Here is a 17,465-nt window from a genome sequence, read left to right on the forward strand (position 1 = left end):
CCACCAATAATATTGGGGCGTCTAGTAGTGAAAAACCCCTACTAGCAAGTTGCAACGGTCTTTTGAATGCCAGACCAAGTTGAATGGAGCATAAAGGGACATTCACACCAAGCATGAATGATAACTATAATAACTATAACGTTTTATTAATCGTTCTTATTCTATAAGAATAATAGGGAAGTCCGCACCATAGCTATAAAAATAAAGAACAACAATATCATTGGAATCTCGTTAAGAACTGTTTTTTTTCCAACTGATGAACGATAAAAACAATTCAATCAGAATTCAACTTACTTTAAAGGGGCAGATGGCATTAATAAAGTTGTTGTCCATTGGTGTGAATCTATTATTGTTAGTGTTATAGTTATTGTTCTTGGTGTGAACATACTTTGTCTCAGTGTTTGTTTCTTTTACCCTTCTGCACTTTTCCATTCTTTCTCTTTCTTTACCCTTCCTTTAGGATTGCTGCAGAACAAAGTAGTAGGTTGGCAAAATATAGAAGTCTGCGATAAATGCCTGAATGTTTTGCAAAAAGAAAGGCCAGTCTTCAGGCTGAAGTAAGGCTTGCTGTTGCCACCTGTGCATCCCATAATATGACATCAACGTTTCCATGACAACACCTACTGCGCATGGCTATGTTGGTGTGTTTGTTGAGTGAAGCTCACAACTTCCTTTGAAACATAATGCCATTTGTGACTGTCAAGCCATATTTTTCATGTCTTGCTTTTTATTGATCAGAGTGTTGTGATCACTTGTTTTTGTTGGCTTGTGTTTCACTTCATTAGTGTGTGCAGTGACAGACCGCTGAACTACAGTTTAGGCCCTATGTGATAAATTACTTGATCTGAGATTTTATATTTATTTTGCCCCAAAGTCTTTATGTCGCTGTGATAGTTTCTCAGTTGTGGAGTTGCCTAATTAAAGTTCTGCATGAACAACTACTCTATAAATTCCAAGCAGCAAGTTCACTAAAATATTATTTTCAGTGCAAACGTGTTTCTGTAAAAATAAGGGGGATCATAGGGGTTCACAAATGGCAGTGCTTTTTTTTTTTTTTTGCACAAATGTTCTTATCTGGTTTTGTTACCTACAAACATTTCTGTATCATGCAAAAGTGTAATAATTAATTTGCACTAAAATATCACAGTTTGATTTGCTGTGCAGCCTTTAACATCAACAACCAAAATACAGGTACAAATTTCCTGTTGTGTTTTTTTTACAAACAAACAAAAAATCGGTGACCCTTCAGAATAGGAAACATATATTCACTATTAACTATTAAGAGTTTTCCCTGAACTCCTAATTTGCAGCTTATTAATAGTTAGTATGGTAGCTGAGTTTAGGTATGGGGTGGATTAAGGGATCTAAATATGGTCATGCAGAATAAGTGCTTTATAAGTACTAATAAACAGCCAATATGCTAGTAATAAGCAACTAGTTAATAGTGAGAACTGGTACTTAAAATAGTGTTGCCAAAATTTCTTACCAAAATAACTTAATAAAAAAAAAAACACAGCCTTTTTTGGTGAATTAGCAAGGCTATACTGCTACATAAATCAGTTTTGTAACACAGGTGGTAAAGGAAAAGCCACATGAAGAATAAAAGTTCATCACAAGTAGCCTTTCCACAAGGTGAGGTAAATTCTAATATGCAACTAGTTAATAGTGAGAACTGGTACTTAAAATAGTGTTGCCAAAATTTCTTACCAAAATAACTTAATAAAAAAAAAACACAGCCTTTTTTGGTGAATTAGCAAGGCTATACTGCTACATAAATCAGTTTTGTAACACAGGTGGTAAAGGAAAAGCCACATGAAGAATAAAAGTTCATCACAAGTAGCCTTTCCACAAGGTGAGGTAAATTCTAATATATAGTAGGTGCACGGTGTCATACAGACAAAATATACACATCTGATAGCAAAAACTACCAATAAACAATTATTTAAATGAAATCCAATCAAATGTGAAGTGCCACAGGGATTTCTGGGAATGTCGGTTTATGGTTTGTCAGTTCTTTTCTACTTCCAAAAATGGCACCTTTAACAATGTCTTGCTATAAAATGACATGAAATGTAAGTTAAGATCTATGACTTTTTTTTCCCCCTGTATAACAATTAATAGATGTTTACTGTAGCATTTTTAACAGTCTTTTACAGTTAAAATTATGATAATTTCTTGGCGTGGAGATCGTAGTAGTCTGCTGCATCCTTCTTAACCTATAGTACTCATAACTGGCCTGCTAAAGAGGAATTGCTCTGTGCAAGCTGTGCCTGGTGTTTGCAATACCTGATTTGCATGTGTTTTCAAATCTTGCTGAAGCACTGCAGACATGATGCATGCTAATAAACAATGCTCAATGCATGCTATTTATTCTTGGTGAATACCCCCTCCTAAAATTGTTTTGAATACAGAGTGGTATTATACTAACCAACTGCAGTGTGATTGATGACAAAAAGGTTTAGTGTGGCATTGCAGAATATGAAGAACCAAAGTTTAAAACCCAAGTTTTGCTACCCTGCAAGCACTGCTATTTACTACAGGAAGTACAAATTTGGTTTTAACCAGTACTTGATGTTCTCTCTTTCAGACTTGAAGGAAAATGATGCTGGTAAAATCGTGAAGACCATGGATGTTTCATGTTCATGTTTTTTCTTTAAGAAATTTGGGAACAGAAGTATTGGTGGTGGTTTAAAAGAGAAACAAAGATGCAGATTCTGAATTTTTCAAAATTGACAATTAAGAAACGCGCAGTTTTTTTTCTGACAACAAATCACTGTCAGATGTTGAGGATATATGATGATTGTTGCTTGTACATTGAATTGTGTTTGGTGGTGATGCAAATGAAAGTTGGTGATATTCTACTGCTGTTTTCTGTTTTTGTAAGGATGTTCATTTGATTGTTTTTGAATACAAATTCCTGTCCTCAGATTTTTGTAACGAATAGTGAAGCATGTTCCTGTTTGATTTTTTTATTTTTATTTTATTTTTTATCATACATCAGAGCAAGAGGTTTTATTTGTCATCAAATGAACAGAAATGTGGAATCATTCTTCCAGTCATCACCACACAGATGGCTAACACGGTGTTTTTAAAATAAATAAATAAAACGATAAAAACACATTTGCTCCCTTTGTGTTGTTTAGTGGCCGATACTGGTTTTTAGAGAGCAGGGTGGCTGTAAGGGGATTATGTAGGAACCAGAACATGTTAAATAAATGAAAGCTTTATGCTTTTTATAAGCCATTTTGAAGGGCTTAACATGTATGTTGGACATTTGCTGGCTGCTCTTAACTTTTTTGGTGCAGATCATCCATTAAAATATTATTATAATTTTACTTTGTTCCATGACAGAATTCATTTAAATTTCGTATATTTTGTCTCATTACTAGACTAGCACTGGACAAGTATAAGATTGTATTAGCTAGATAACAAACTGTGAGCAAACATAGAAGAAATTATACAGAGTAAAGTTTTAAAAGCCAACCTAAATGAACATTAAAACAATAAAATCACCCCCTTTTCTCACCTGCTTAAAAACACATAAAATACTTAATGAGAGTAGAAATTATGAAATTGTCCCATACAAAGAGTTTTGTCAACAGCAAAAGAGTACTTGATTGGTTCACATTCGCCCTACATAATTGAATCTAGTAGATTTCACATTTAAGGGAATTACATTAATTGAAACTAAAGAAATCAAGATAAAAGAGAAACAATTTTGTTGTGTAGATGACAAATAGGCTATTAATTGGGTACATCGGATAATTAATGTTTTTCCAGTTTTTTTTTCAGTGTTTTTTTTATTTGTCAATCTTCATGTATCTTTTTCCGTCTTTGTAAAGTCTCACAAGCAACTTATTCAGTTCTTCTGGTAATTATTTTCTATTTGGATCCATGATGCAGACATGCAGAAAAACAGGCTGCGTCCAAAAGCTTAGGCTGCTGACTCGTTGCCTCGCTGCCTTATCAAACAATGACTTTAAAGGCAGCATTTGCGCAAGAAGGCACCTCATGAAACTGATTTCGGACATGACAAAACAAACTGTCCACCAAACGCAACTTCAGATGGGATTTTTATTTTTTAGCTGAACTGTCATGGAATGGAACACACAGGATTGTGGGATGTCAAAGGAATCGAAGGATACAACTATGCTGCCTTCAAAAAATCGATCAGACGAAGACATCTTAGGAGGCACGAAGTGAAGCTGATATTGGATTCGGACTTGCCTTGATGCCTTCCTACGTTGGAATGCATCCTCCGAAGGCAGCATTTGTCAGTTTTCGGGCTCAGCCACAGTCTATAGATCCAAAATTTAGAAAGTTGTGGTGTTCAGTCAGAGTTCATTTTTTAGTTGGTTGCTTGCTATTTTAACACTATTTTCATGGTGTCATGCATTGGAAATCACAGGTGTGCTCAATTTTGTCAGGCTTTCAAACTCGTGTGTCAGTGATAACAGGTATGTTCACTAAATTGTATTATCTTGTTTCTTTGAGGTTCTACTTTGGAGCTTGTATTTTCTATAGTCTTTCTAAAATGTTTGAAATTGTTCATGAGAGTAATACTCTACTTGTCAACTTAGAAATAATACAATTAGTGAGAGGTGACAGTTTTATTTATTATTGTTTTTCAATATATTTTGGCAAGAGTTCTAATATCAGGTAGGATTTGTCATCAGTGTTATTAAGGAGTGGCTTAGGGAATGATCAGTTATACCGCTATACAACCATATGTACTTGCTGAGGTGTGGATGTCAAATACATTTTAACAATTGTGTATTTTTAGGTAGGGACTCCTGATTTCTGTGGCAGACCTTCTGAAAACTGGCTGTAAAAATACACTGTGCACAGAAAACTGTATGAAGGGTGAACTGAGATTTAATAATCCAGTGTGAAATGTGGCCAATGCAAGTATAAAGACTGTTCGCAGATTTGTATTAATTTTTAATCATTGTGTAACTACTGAGAACTTAAGTCTTTGTGGTTCTCTGTAACTTTGTTCCCTCTCAATGACATCCATATCCACATCTTGCTTGAAGGTGTCTCCATAAATGCCAGACTGGCGTTTCACATAGTTTTGAGTTTCTGGTCTGTTGACAGAGAGAGAACAAAGGGATTGAAATATCATGGGACACAGCATTATTAAATTGTGTAAATCATGAGATTAATCAGCAGAATGGGGGGGGGGGGTTACTAAAACAAAATTATTTAATTAAAAACATTAAATGATTTTGTTATAGTTGTCCAAAAATGTCTAAAACAAAAAACATACCCAAGTCTTTTGCCCATAACAGTTTGAAGGAATTTTCTGGCATATATTTGACCGAGAACTTTTCGGTAGCTGTTGGTAAAGATGGCGTCAGCATGTCTTCCAAACCTAAAAATGGTGTTTAAACATCATACTGTTATTTCAGAATTAGATGACTATATTTGAAGTCAGATTAGACCATTTCTGACCAAGGATGGTATTAGGGTTCAACCACTGGGATGGCCCAAAGTACAGTGCAAGAAGTTTGTGCCAGTGAACAGAAATGTCACATGCTTGTTGGGCCAGTGCTGCATTTTTATTAAATCTTACATTTAGTTAAATTTTATTAAAATTGCAAGAATGATTTTTGATCGTTTGGAAGCATCAGCAAAAATTTGTTGACTATATGGCTGTAATCATTGTATGCAGTATGCCATATAACTGTATACCACCATTTTGCAGCCAAAGTGTTTTGATAGTTGTCTTGGCAAATTAAAAAGCTAAACCATTTGTTAATTAACTACAAATGATGCATACGTACAGTATTTTAGTATATGCCAGTGAAAATGTCAAGGCAAGAAAAGTCTGAAGACAAAAAGTAGAAAAAAGGTGTTATTGTTTAGCGCTAGATGAATGAATAATTGACTGACCTAAACTCAGCGTCTGGTGTTTGGGATGAAGTGTCTGCTGGCAACTGCATTGGATCCTCGATAGAGGAGGTCATCAGTATCGCAGCCGCTCTCTGACCGAACCTAACAAACACATCAAGCACTGTGTTTATCACTTTATATTTAATGAGATACTGTGTGTCTATCATAATCAAGGGATGGGGTTATGACTGGGACAACTAGTCAGTCTCACCACAGTTTTTAAACAAAAACATTGTTATTAGCTTACAAATTTAATGTAGCAGGGGAGAGAATTCAATAAGAGGATTGCAAAAAGCTGTGGACTCGCATCAAGTGTCTGTAGTTCATAATAGAAACCCTGACCCTAGTTAACACAACAAAAGCAGAGCTCAGTCTCTATTAATTAGGGTAACGTGTGACAGACTCTGAACATAGACTTTCACTCTTCTCATAGGCAGCTGTTCTTTGTTCGTACCATTCACACCCTACTCTTTGCCCATGTGTTTGTAGAGATGTATAACCATATTAGTGTAAAAATGAGTCATACACTGTTAATTAGTTGTGCTGCAAATGTCGTGTTCTGAGAAAATCAGAATGCTATGAGAATGGTTTGCTGTTACATAAAACTGTTGATGATTTCAAGTAGTTTCTCATTTAAGAGGATTTGTAATTATGAATGATGTAACTGTTATATGTTATGTTTGCTGCAAAGAAGACTGCATGATTCAGACATATAACGACACTGTATATATTTGAATAAGGCTGAAGTAGTTACCACTTAAATTCTAGTGTTAAGGAATAACTTTTCTAAAGCAGTTGCAAATTACAGAATGAATACACAAACTAACTTAAGACACTAACAGTTTACAGGCGGTAGTCAATTAAGGTCACAGTTATAATTACTTAGGACAGTGCAAAGACATTTTGCTGACTCTGAAAAACACAGAAGAAAGATGCCCAGGGTTGGGCATGAGGACTGCAGGTGCGGCCAGTGCAATAAACTGCAATGTGCGTAGTGTAAGACACCTAAGACAGGGCTACAGGGAGGCTGGAAGGACAGCTGATTGTCCTTGCAGTGGCAAACCACATGTAACCATGTATCCCCCAGATGTGTTCAAGAACTTGCAAGTACCTTGTTGGAAGAGAGTAGTAGCATTTCACAGCGGGAACTTAAAAGATATTGATCCCCACTTTGTTCAGGTACTCATTATTCCATTTCTGTTCATCACATGTCTGCGATGTTTCACACATTGAATATTTTTAGGTTCATACAAATATCTGTACGTTAGGAGATTTGTTACAAATAAAATAAATATTTGTTTAATTTACATGCATGAAAAATAAAACAATCAAATATTTTATATAAAAAAAAAACTATGTAATGACAGTTGGTTTTGGTCTGTCTTACCTCAGTGGATAGACTGGGGAAGATGTCGCTGAAAGTAACAGGCAGCAGAACAATAGCGGGACAGTTCTCTGCATCATTCTCACTAAAAACACAGTTCACATAATGTTTCACATCCACTGAAGCTATATATATGTATGTATATATCACTCTTGCTTTTCTATGCTACTCTATGATTATTTTTTATTATTTGGTTACATTAAAATAATGTATTTTTTTTGTAAATTAATACGTTTTTATAAAATTTTTTATTGTAAATGAATTTTACAATTTATAATAATTATTATTGTTGTTGTTGTTACTATAACATTCCTATTTCACTCTTGGAAAAAAAAAGTTCCATTCAGAACCAAAAAGTGTTTTACATTGAACATTTTAGCTTTTAGGTTTAAAGAACACAATAAACTGATAAACAGATCTGAAGAATGTATAATAACATCAAGAAGCTTTAAGCCTCTAAAGAAATATAGGCAGCCAAAAAAGGTTCTTGATTATAAACCTATACTACAAACAACCATCCAAGTACCTTTATTTTTACTTTCAAATGTAAAATATAATTCCTAAGTTGAATAATCTTTTGATAGAATGAGAAAAATTGAAGAGTTTACCTTGCATGATTGGTGATGTGCTCCTCTTACAGTCTAATGAACAAAGACATGAAATGTTGGTCACTCTCACTCGGGGTTTGGTTTCATTTTTGGTGATGCTGAATAAGAGAATTAAAAAAGACTCAGGTAGGCATTTTGTACCCCTCTTGTGTATCTCTTGTTTTATATACCTCACCTCCCTCCCCCCCCATCCCCCCCCCCCACGCTCTCTCGCTAATTAGTCATGTGTTTTCTTTACTCGACTGCATTTGTTCCGATGTATGCTTCCCCCCCCCCCGAAAGACAAAGGAGAATTTAATGAAACACCTTTCCATGCAAGTATATAGTGACCATGTTTGGCTCCAAATAAAAAAGTACTATATACATCTGCTTGTCATTATACAGTCAATAATAATACAAATAATAATAATACATTTTATTTATAACGTGATTTATATTCAAACAGAATCCCAAAGTGCTACAAATTAAAAAAACAAAAAGACAAAAGAAATGTTAAGAATCAGTCAATACAGTTTTCATACTTGTAGTATATATAGTATGTATTTAGTCTATGAATGTCATGTACAGCATGGTCTTGTGTGGCTGGTAATAATTTTATGTTTAGTATCATTTGTAAGTTAGGTCTTCATCCTGTGGTGACAAAGATGAAGCACATGCTTCAGGTAAGATAGACTTGTCCAGACAGGGCATCAGTGAACTCACTCAGAGGGCTCAGAGCTTTCCACACAGAATCAAGTGTTTCCGTGTCTTGTCATGTTGTCTGGTTTTCTTGCTACTGTAGTTTTTGGATATGGATTTCTCGTGCTATAGCTGATATAGCTTCTGTAGAGTCAAAAAGAGTTCAAACCTGTGATCATTTGTTTTGATTCCTGTAGACTGAAAACGAAATGCACAGAGTGACTAAAAGGATAAGTCTTTAAACATTTTCACAATTTAGAGTGTCCCAAACGTTGCCAGTAATGCTATTTAAAATTTTAGGAGCCAACTGGGAAAAGGCTTTACCAGCTGGTTGTAAATTTTCAGTTTTCTTTCCAAAGTTCTACATTTTCTCAGTAAAAATTCATAAATTGCATCACTGCTATGCTTTGAAGAAATATCTGTTTCTTCATGTCAGTCTTGCCACTATACTGAATAAAAACTTTGATTTGATAAGATTGTTTTGGTTATGTTCCATAAATATGCAGACATAGCAGCTTTCAGGCTGTCCGTAGCTAGAAACATTTCCATGCACTTCTAAATTTATTTGATTTATTTATTATTCCTTTTGCACTTCAGTTTCTAAATTACTATCTTAGTAGCACGTAGTCATCTGAAATATCATTACTCTGTGGCTGAATAGCTGTATTGTCAACTCTGTCTGACAGAATTAAAACTAGTGTATGATTATGGCAACGAGTGGTTAGTGACATTTTGACTGACCAAAATTGTTTTCCTAATCTACAGTATGCAAAAGTTAAAATCTCCAAAAATTATGATTTTTTTTTCATAGAAAAGCAGAGATTTATCTGACAATGTCACATTAGCTCAATCACCTTAAATGAGTTTTACTTGACTTCTGAGTGACACCATGTGGTGAATTGTGTCAACACCTTACCTTTTGTATGGGTCTTATGCTTATGACAATAACCTGGTATTCACTGACTATGTACATTCTCAAACATCACAAAAACATAAACACTGTTGTGTATATATATATATATATATATATATATATATATATATATATATATGTATATATATATGTATATACACACACACACACACACGCACACGTTTTGTTATGCCTGGTCCAAGAAAGGCAATGTTTATGAGCAGAAGAACACCATCCCCGTGGTCAAACATGGAGATGGACCAGTCTTATTATGGAGGTGTTTTGCTGTTACAGGAAATGGAAATCTGGACTATATGAAGGACACAATGGATTCAGTGCATAAACTGAAGCTTGATAATCACTGAACCTTCCAGCAGGACAACCATCCCAAAGTATATGTTTAAATATACTGAAGCTTGGTTCAGGGATTGATTGTAGAACATTCTTGAGTGGCCTAATCAGTCTTCAGATTTCAATCTCATTAAAAATATTTGGTGGGATTTGAAGAAATCAGTGGCAACATGAAAACCAAAGATTATCTGTGATCTTAAAGATGTTCCAAGTGAGGAATGGGTCAAAATACCAGCAGAGAAGTAATTCATTACAAAATGAATAATTTTGATGAACTAATGAACAAATAAATGAACAGTAAGGGGATACCATAATTTTCAAATATACAAATTAAAACTAAATTAATAATAATTTTAGTCTTAAGTTTTTTAATAATTTGAAATTGGATTCAGATTAAGCACAGAGGTAAAACTCTACTTTTCTAACCTTTTTTTAAATGCCTGCGTCCCATTTCATGTAAATTCTTAAATTTATTCATTAGAATAATAAGACACTATAGGACTGTTGCCAGTCAAATGAGATCAGTATCAACAAACTGTCACAGTTTATATATATTTTTTCTTTCATGGACATTTAATTTGTTTTCCCCCAGTCACGCGTTTCCTTGTTTTAGTTCCTGCCACTCATGTGTTTCCATTCTCTAGTTTGCCCTGTTTTTAAATTTCTCTGTTTTCACCTCTTATTTGTTTCTCTGTTTCTGTTTCCACCTCTTATTGTTTGTGTTAGAGCATGTTTAATTCTTAAATTAAAGCCTTATTAACCTTTCTCATCGTCTTTGTGCATTTGCCTACGACCTTGTTGTGACACAAACATCTTTGCACTGCAGAGGCATCTGAAGTGGCATTTAGATGTATTTACAGTACAAACACTGTTTTTCTGGTGTTTTTCAATTTAATAATTACATTTAAAAATTAGTTTTAATCCATTTGCATGAACAGTTGAGAAATTCCATACTACTGTATTTATTTATTTATTAAAAACTGAATAAGCCCACTTATTTTAAATACATTGTTATCAGCACACAACTATAATAAAAAATAAATAAATAAATTAGACAAATAGATAGATAGATAGCTGAAACCATGGTAAACGTTTGGCTTTTATTTAGAAATATATCACAGTATATTTACACGTACTCCGCTGCTCCTTTTCTTCATTTCCCTAGATTTGTTTGAGTAGTTAATTGGGGTAAATCGTTTATGATTACTGTCATGGTTCAGTGATGCGTTTGTTTGTTTTTAGCTGAGACATGAACATAAGCAGCAGTTTCAGACTGTAGATTTACCTTTAGGAAATGTTTGTCTCGACGCCTTCAAGGAGACACATATGACCGATATAATTACTCTAAATCATATTCTACCGATCAGTGCAGATTAAATAAAGCTTTTCTCGTGTTAATCAGCTATATTTTTAAGTTCTCATAATTCATGGAAGTTATTGTTGCTTTAAACCACCATGTTCCATAATCGTGTGTCGTGTCGTGTAGATCAATGAGCCAGCAAGTCATAATTTCGACTTTTTACAGCATGATTTTTTTTTTCTTACCTGGCGGAAATGGGCTTCCATACAGGACCTATGATGCTTGCAATGATGAATATGAGGAGTACCACATTCCTCAATGCACAACAGCACGTTCACAGAAAGGTCAGGGCCTTTTTTTTTGGAGATCGACGGATATTTTACTAATGTCTGATAAACTATGCAAAACATTTTTAGTTACTGTCTCATTTTTGATTTGTTACAACAGTAATAACTAAATAATCATTAGACTACAGCAATAAAAATTCATAATTTATTCGTTGTTTTGGGCTATATCTATCACCTTAATAAACTATTTGTTATATTTATATAAGGAGTTATGTTTGACGAACCCTGCTGTATAGAGTAGTTGTGATGAAGTGCTGGGTTGGCTGAGACAACAAGCAGTTCTGTCTTAGCAAGGTTGAGTTGAAGGTGATGGTCCTTCATCCAGCTAAAATGTCTCTCAGACAGGCTGCAATGCGCAACTTGTCTCCTCAGTCCCCAGACGTTTGCAGACTGTTATAAAAAGAAGAGGGGATGCCACACAGTGGTAAGCATGGCCTTGTCCCAACTTTTTTGAGATGTGTTGATGCCATGAAATTTAAAATCAACTTATTTTCTCTTAAAATGATACATTTTCTCAGTTTACACATTTGATATGTCATCTATGTTGTATTCTGAATAAAATATTGAAATTTGAAACTTCCACATCATTGCATTCTGTTTTTATTCACAATTTGTACAGTGTCCCAACTTTTTTGGAATCGGGTTTGTAGATGGAGAAGAGAAGAGGCCCAAGCACTGAGCCTTGAGGAACCCCAGTAGCAAGAAGTTGTGACTTAGAAACCTCACCCCTCCAAGACACCCTGAAAGACCTACCTGAGAGGTAAGACTCGAACCATTGGAGTGCTGTTCCTGAGATGCCCATCTTTATGAGGGTGGACAGGAGGATCTGGTGGTTAACGGTGTTAAAAGCAGCTGACAGATCCAACAAGATGAGTACTGAGGATTTGGAAGCTGCTCTTGCCAGTCTCAGGGCTTCAGTAACCGAGAGCAGGGCAGTCTCAGTTGAGTTGAGCCACCATTTGTATAATATCAAAATATTGCTATTGTATTTCACAAAAAGTGCAGTTGCTAAATAATACTGCATATTTGTCTCATTGAAATGTAGAGCAAAACACTGAGTTTAAGTTGGCATGCTGATTTAAATTAACAACCGAAATCATGAAACAGTGAAAAGTAGTAAGTATAAAATGTAAAGTGTAAATTTTTATACAGAAAATACAAAAATTAACTGGATTATCTGAATCTACAGCTCTTAATAAAATACCAGTGTTATTCCATAGAATCATACATTTATAGATCATGGTAACCACCACGTGCATGGTTCATCACTACAGAGGTAAAAAATAACTATATGGCTTTTATAGCACTATAGTATTTATTAAAAACAGCATTTCATATCTAGTCAGTTGTAGTCATTTTTATTCTGCTAGATCTTTCCAGTGAAACAATCATTTTGTGTCAGTCAGAATTTAAAAAAAAATAATTCAAAGTTCCTTGTATGTGTATTTACTGCATCCCCACATCAGACATTTGAATAAATGAAATAAAACTCATATACAGCAATGGAAATGTCACATATTGGGTTGGTGTTGCATGATTGTGTAGCCTAGTGAACCAAACTGAGAGACCATTTTGAAGGCTCAGGAAACCTTTGCAGGTGTTTTGAGTTGATTAGCTGATTGGCATGTCACCATATTCTAATTTGTTGAGATAGTGAATTGGTGGGTTTTTGTTAAATGTGAGCCAAAATCATCACAATTAAAAGAACCAAAGACTTGAACTACTTCAGTCTGTGTGCACTGAATTTATTTAATACACGAGTTTCACAATTTGAGTTAAATTACTGAAATAAATGAACTTTTCCATGACATTCTAATTTATTGAGATGCACCTGTATATATTCTCTTCTATTTGCACCCACTGCTTCTTATACCAATGACAGAAAAACAGTTAGAATTGCAAAATATGTGGGAGAGCATTTTTTTGGTCTGACTAGATTGTATTGCAATAGATAGTACATCAATGTTAATACTTATTCAACACAGAATGCATTTTTACATTGAAAAACACTAGATGTAGGCAGTGGAATGGGGGCAAAAATATACCCCAACCATACCTGCATCCAAACCTCAGCAATATTTTTGCAGAACAGCATGTACTGTATGTACACAATGAACTACATTATCAAATTTTATAATGTAAAAGCATAGTAGTTAAAGACACTTAATATAAAGTGGGACCAGAGAGGTATATTTTTTTAAATGAACCATCTGTCAGGACATAATAGTATATGCTATTAATAGAAGTACATACAAGATACACGTATATACTGTTTTTATCTAGTTTAACATATTTATATTTATATAGATAAATTAATATATCTATCTAAATAAAGTATTGAGTTATGGTTTGAGGTCAAGTGGTTTTAGCGTTAGTGAGAAATAATTTTCTTCTTAATAAATTGAATGAGACACGATGCATGTTCCAAAGAACAGTTTCAAAACTAATGGCTGACAAAGTTGTTTTCATGTTTTCTCATGATATGATGTGATGAAGTGCAGTAATGAAGTAAATGAAGTGCAGTGGTTTATGATGTTTCTCTCTGTCCCTGATAAATCCTGTTTCAGGAGTCCGTCTGAGCAGTGATTTCATCACAGGATTCTGTTGAGAGACTGAAGAAGACCTTCAGCAGACACTTTCCCTTGTCAGGGAGGTGGGCTATAACGTGGGCTTTATCTTCGCCTACAGCATGAGGAAGGTCTGATCTAATTGTTGCTCTTCCTGCCAGATTAATCTATCTCTTGTAATTCTGTTTGTAATTTTTTAAGCAGGGTTCCCATGGTACAAAATTTGAATTACATCAAATAAAAACTAATGGAAATGAGTACAAGTGGTAGAAATGTCTAAAGTGAATATAGTTGAAGCTCCAAATCATTTCATCAGCAATATACTGTTTTTCTGTGAGTGCTGATGTAGAGTGAAACCAGCATGATAATATCAGTCACTTTTATTGGGGTTTTATTGGATATGTTTTTTCCCTAATAAACAACTAAATCTGCTAGTTCAAAAGAATGGTACCTAATATACAAAATTGAAAGCTGAAGCAAACTCTATAGAAGGATTTAAATCTGGGATAGGAAAAAGTATTCTGACTATGGCTTTTTTCAGTGCTTATCTCTCTTTAGAAAACCCATGCATATCATCGGCTGCAAGATGATGTTCCTGCACCAGTGAAACAGCGCCGTCTGGAGGAACTCATCTCGGTTTTTAGAGAAGAGGCTGCTAAAGTCAACATGGCTCTTATTGGCAGCACACAGCTGGTGTTGGTAGAGGGAGTGAGTATAACAGCCTACTTCAGGATGTTTTACCTAATTTTCTCCACCGTTTGTAAGGGTTGCTTAAACCCTAGAAGATGCTCAAGAAAAACGCTAAACAGATATCCAGTACATATGTACAGGTATGTGATTAGCGTGATTAGCTCTTACAGAATTTAGTTTTTCTTTCTTGATATTTTACAGGAGAGTAAAAGATCTTCTGAGGAACTTTGTGGTCGAAATGAGATAAATGTGAAAGTGATTTTTCCTAAAACAGATTTGCCTGTTCAGCCAGAGAAACCTCAGATGGTCCCCATTACACCTGGAGATTATGTGTTAGTGAAGGTAAACTATGGGCTAACAGTTTATCTAATATTGAAATAATCATTTTATTGTCATATCAAGTAAATTTTGTTTGAATGGCACAATACAAAAGAATGTTGTGGTCGATAGTATCAAATGCAGTGCTAAGATCCAGTGGCACTAATAGAGAGATACAACCACAATCAGATGATAAGAGCAGGTCATTTATAACTCTGATGAGAGCAGTCTAGCAGCAGTTGGATGTTTTGACCTGCCCTTCAGTCTGTAATTCTTGCAATGCAATCATGAAATGCAATGTGATGCCAGAAACAATAACAGAATATGAAAGAGTTTGTGAATACACACTTATATACACACAAATGCACACAAATTATTAATTCACTGAAAACTGGACGTGAGTTACGTGTTTTGCACTGACTGTTTAGACTGAAAACTTTCCCCCTTGTTTAGTGGCTTAAAGGGTTAGTTCACCCAAAAATGAAAATTGAGCAGTCTAGCAGCAGTTGGATGTTTTGACCTGCCCTTCAGTCTGTAATTCTTGCAATGCAATCATGAAATGCAATGTGATGCCAGAAACAATAACAGAATATGAAAGAGTTTGTGAATACACACTTATATACACACAAATGCACACAAATGATTAATTCACTGAAAACTGGACGTGAGTTACGTGTTTTGCACTGACTGTTTAGACTGAAAACTTTCCCCGTTGTTTAGTGGCTTAAAGGGTTAGTTCACCCAAAAATGAAAATTCTGTCATTAATTACTCACCCTCATGTCGTTCTAAACCCGTAAGACCTCCGTTCATCTTCGGAACACAAATTAAGATATTTTTGATGAAATCTGAGAGCTCTCTGACTCTCCCATAGACAGCAATGTAATTACCATGATCAAGGTCCAGAAACGTAGCAAGGAGATCGGTAAAATAATCCATGTGACATGAGGGGTTCAACAGTAATTTTATGGTCTTACGGGTTTAGAACGACATGAGGGTGAGTAATTATTGACAGAATTTTCATTTGTGGGTGAACTGTCCCTTTAAATGATCTGATAGCAAACGTAGGAGCTGAAACATAGCAATGTCTCTTGTCTAAAACAGAATATAATTTATGTTGATTCATTACGTAATATAAAACAAAGCAATCACCTGTATGCTCTATACTGTGGGTTAAAGGGCCATCAGGTTTAACTATTTGATTGAACTGTAAGATTAGTGTCTAAGTGTCTATGGCAGGGGTGTCCAGTTCTGCTTCTGGAGTACCACACTGTCCTGCAGAGTTTAGCTTAGTTTAGCTTGCAGTATATCTGGTAGTTGTTTTTTACTTTTTCGTCCTTCATCGTACCTGTCACACCCCTGTGGACTGTTGATTGTGGTTTCTACCTCTGTGTCCTTACTTGGTTGTTCCTGTTCTCGTTATTAGTTAATCACCTCATTGTGCTCACCTGTCTGCCCCTCGTTATCTGCCCTATATCTGTTCCTGTCTCTTGTATTCGAGTTTGTCGGTTATTGTGAATGTTACTGTGTGTGTGTGTGTCACCTACCTGAATCTGCCTTGTTGTGTCTACATTAAAAGTCATTATTGGAATCCTTGTCGTCCTCGTCGTCCTGCCTGCCTCCACAGACCGTGACAGAATAACTGACCACTAAGTAAAGTATAGCGGCGTCTTTCCCCTCGTTTGTTTTTCCGGTTTTTGTCAGTTTTTATTTTTATGTTATGGATTACCCCGCCTTCCAAATTCTCCTGCTGGAGCAGGGGGAACGCTCTCTTGAGGACCACACGAACGACTTTCTGTCCCTGGCTCACCTCACGCACTACCCGGACAACTGCCTCTTTTCATTCTATCAAGTTGGACTTAACGCCACCACACGAGCGCATTTGTCCGGGGATGGTCCTCGAGAGAGCCTCGCCGCCCACTCAGGACCCTGAGCCCAGCCCACCATCTCCCCGCGGTACGGAGCATAAGCCTGAGCCCACCGATGACGGAGAGCCATTTCCCGCCGTGATCCACGAGCCGGAGCGAAGCCCCGTGGCTGAGAAGAGGATAGCCTCGAATATTGAGCCCAACACGTCAGACCAGGTGCGAGAGCCGGTGACAGTGCCCACCACGAGGGAGCAAGCCGTGGACGGTGTGAGTGCGGTGAGGAGCTCCGCCCGCTGCATCATGGCTGAGGGTGAGCTGACAATGGCGGGACATAAGGACCAGAATATGGAGGGAATTCAGTGTCAAAACGAGGAGGAGAGACCTCGGAATCCTCAGTTTAGCCCAGGAAGGGCTCCCGATCCCTTGTCGAGCCTCGGAATGGCTCCCGATCCCCTGTCGAGCCTAGGAATTGCTCCCGATCCCCTGTCGAGCCTCGGAATGGCTCCCGATCCCCTGTCGAGCCTAGGAATGGCTCCCGATCCCCTGTC

The 17,465-nt window shown here is 36.1% G+C and overlaps 3 protein-coding genes across 4 annotated transcripts in view; 2 read left to right on the forward strand and 1 right to left on the reverse strand.

Annotated features, from left to right (window-relative positions):
- The window catches only part of rpn2 (ribophorin II), a 28,419-nt gene extending 25,810 nt beyond the window's left edge, over window positions 1-2,609 (forward strand). Inside the window, exon 17 of one of the 2 annotated variants that reach the window (XM_016241492.1) lies at window positions 2,588-2,609. In XM_016241492.1, coding sequence (XP_016096978.1) covers window positions 2,588-2,603 — 16 coding nt within the window. In that variant the 3' untranslated portion in view covers window positions 2,604-2,609. Of the gene's footprint in view, window positions 1-460; window positions 551-2,587 lie in introns of those variants that run through there. The other variant, XM_016241491.1, reaches the window with a different exon arrangement.
- Window positions 2,610-4,089: 1,480 nt separating this feature from the next.
- ghrh (growth hormone releasing hormone) lies at window positions 4,090-8,029 on the reverse strand. The gene is made up of 5 exons (XM_016241493.1): window positions 7,888-8,029; window positions 7,283-7,364; window positions 5,896-5,997; window positions 5,270-5,374; window positions 4,090-5,087 (listed from the first exon to the last, which is right to left on the reverse strand). Exons 1-5 carry the CDS (start codon window positions 7,892-7,894, stop codon window positions 4,946-4,948), a joined length of 438 nt encoding a protein of 145 aa, XP_016096979.1. The 5' UTR covers window positions 7,895-8,029; the 3' UTR covers window positions 4,090-4,945.
- Window positions 8,030-14,058: 6,029 nt separating this feature from the next.
- On the forward strand, window positions 14,059-16,342 carry cdk5rap1 (CDK5 regulatory subunit associated protein 1). The gene is made up of 4 exons (XM_016241469.1): window positions 14,059-14,174; window positions 14,602-14,751; window positions 14,935-15,075; window positions 16,289-16,342. Exons 1-4 carry the CDS (start codon window positions 14,166-14,168, stop codon window positions 16,340-16,342), a joined length of 354 nt encoding a protein of 117 aa, XP_016096955.1. The 5' UTR covers window positions 14,059-14,165.
- The last annotated feature ends 1,123 nt before the right edge of the window (window positions 16,343-17,465 follow it).

This window comes from Sinocyclocheilus grahami, unplaced genomic scaffold (genome assembly GCF_001515645.1).
Source record: "Sinocyclocheilus grahami isolate Dianchi unplaced genomic scaffold, SAMN03320097.WGS_v1.1 scaffold623.1, whole genome shotgun sequence".
NCBI classification, from domain to species: domain Eukaryota; kingdom Metazoa; phylum Chordata; class Actinopteri; order Cypriniformes; family Cyprinidae; genus Sinocyclocheilus; species Sinocyclocheilus grahami.

What these genes read in the sequence shown, in the direction of transcription:
- cdk5rap1 (XM_016241469.1), top strand. An exon ending in AGCTGGTGTTGGTAGAGGGA is followed by an intron (nt 14,752 to 14,934) that starts GTGAGTATAACA and finishes GATATTTTACAG; the next exon opens with GAGAGTAAAAGATCTTCTGA. An exon ending in GAGATTATGTGTTAGTGAAG is followed by an intron (nt 15,076 to 16,288) that starts GTAAACTATGGG and finishes TGTCTATGGCAG; the next exon opens with GGGTGTCCAGTTCTGCTTCT.
- ghrh (XM_016241493.1), bottom strand. An exon ending in TCCCCAGTCTATCCACTGAG is followed by an intron (nt 5,998 to 7,282) that starts GTAAGACAGACC and finishes TGTGTTTGTTAG; the next exon opens with GTTCGGTCAGAGAGCGGCTG. An exon ending in ACACCAGACGCTGAGTTTAG is followed by an intron (nt 5,375 to 5,895) that starts GTCAGTCAATTA and finishes CACCATTTTTAG; the next exon opens with GTTTGGAAGACATGCTGACG.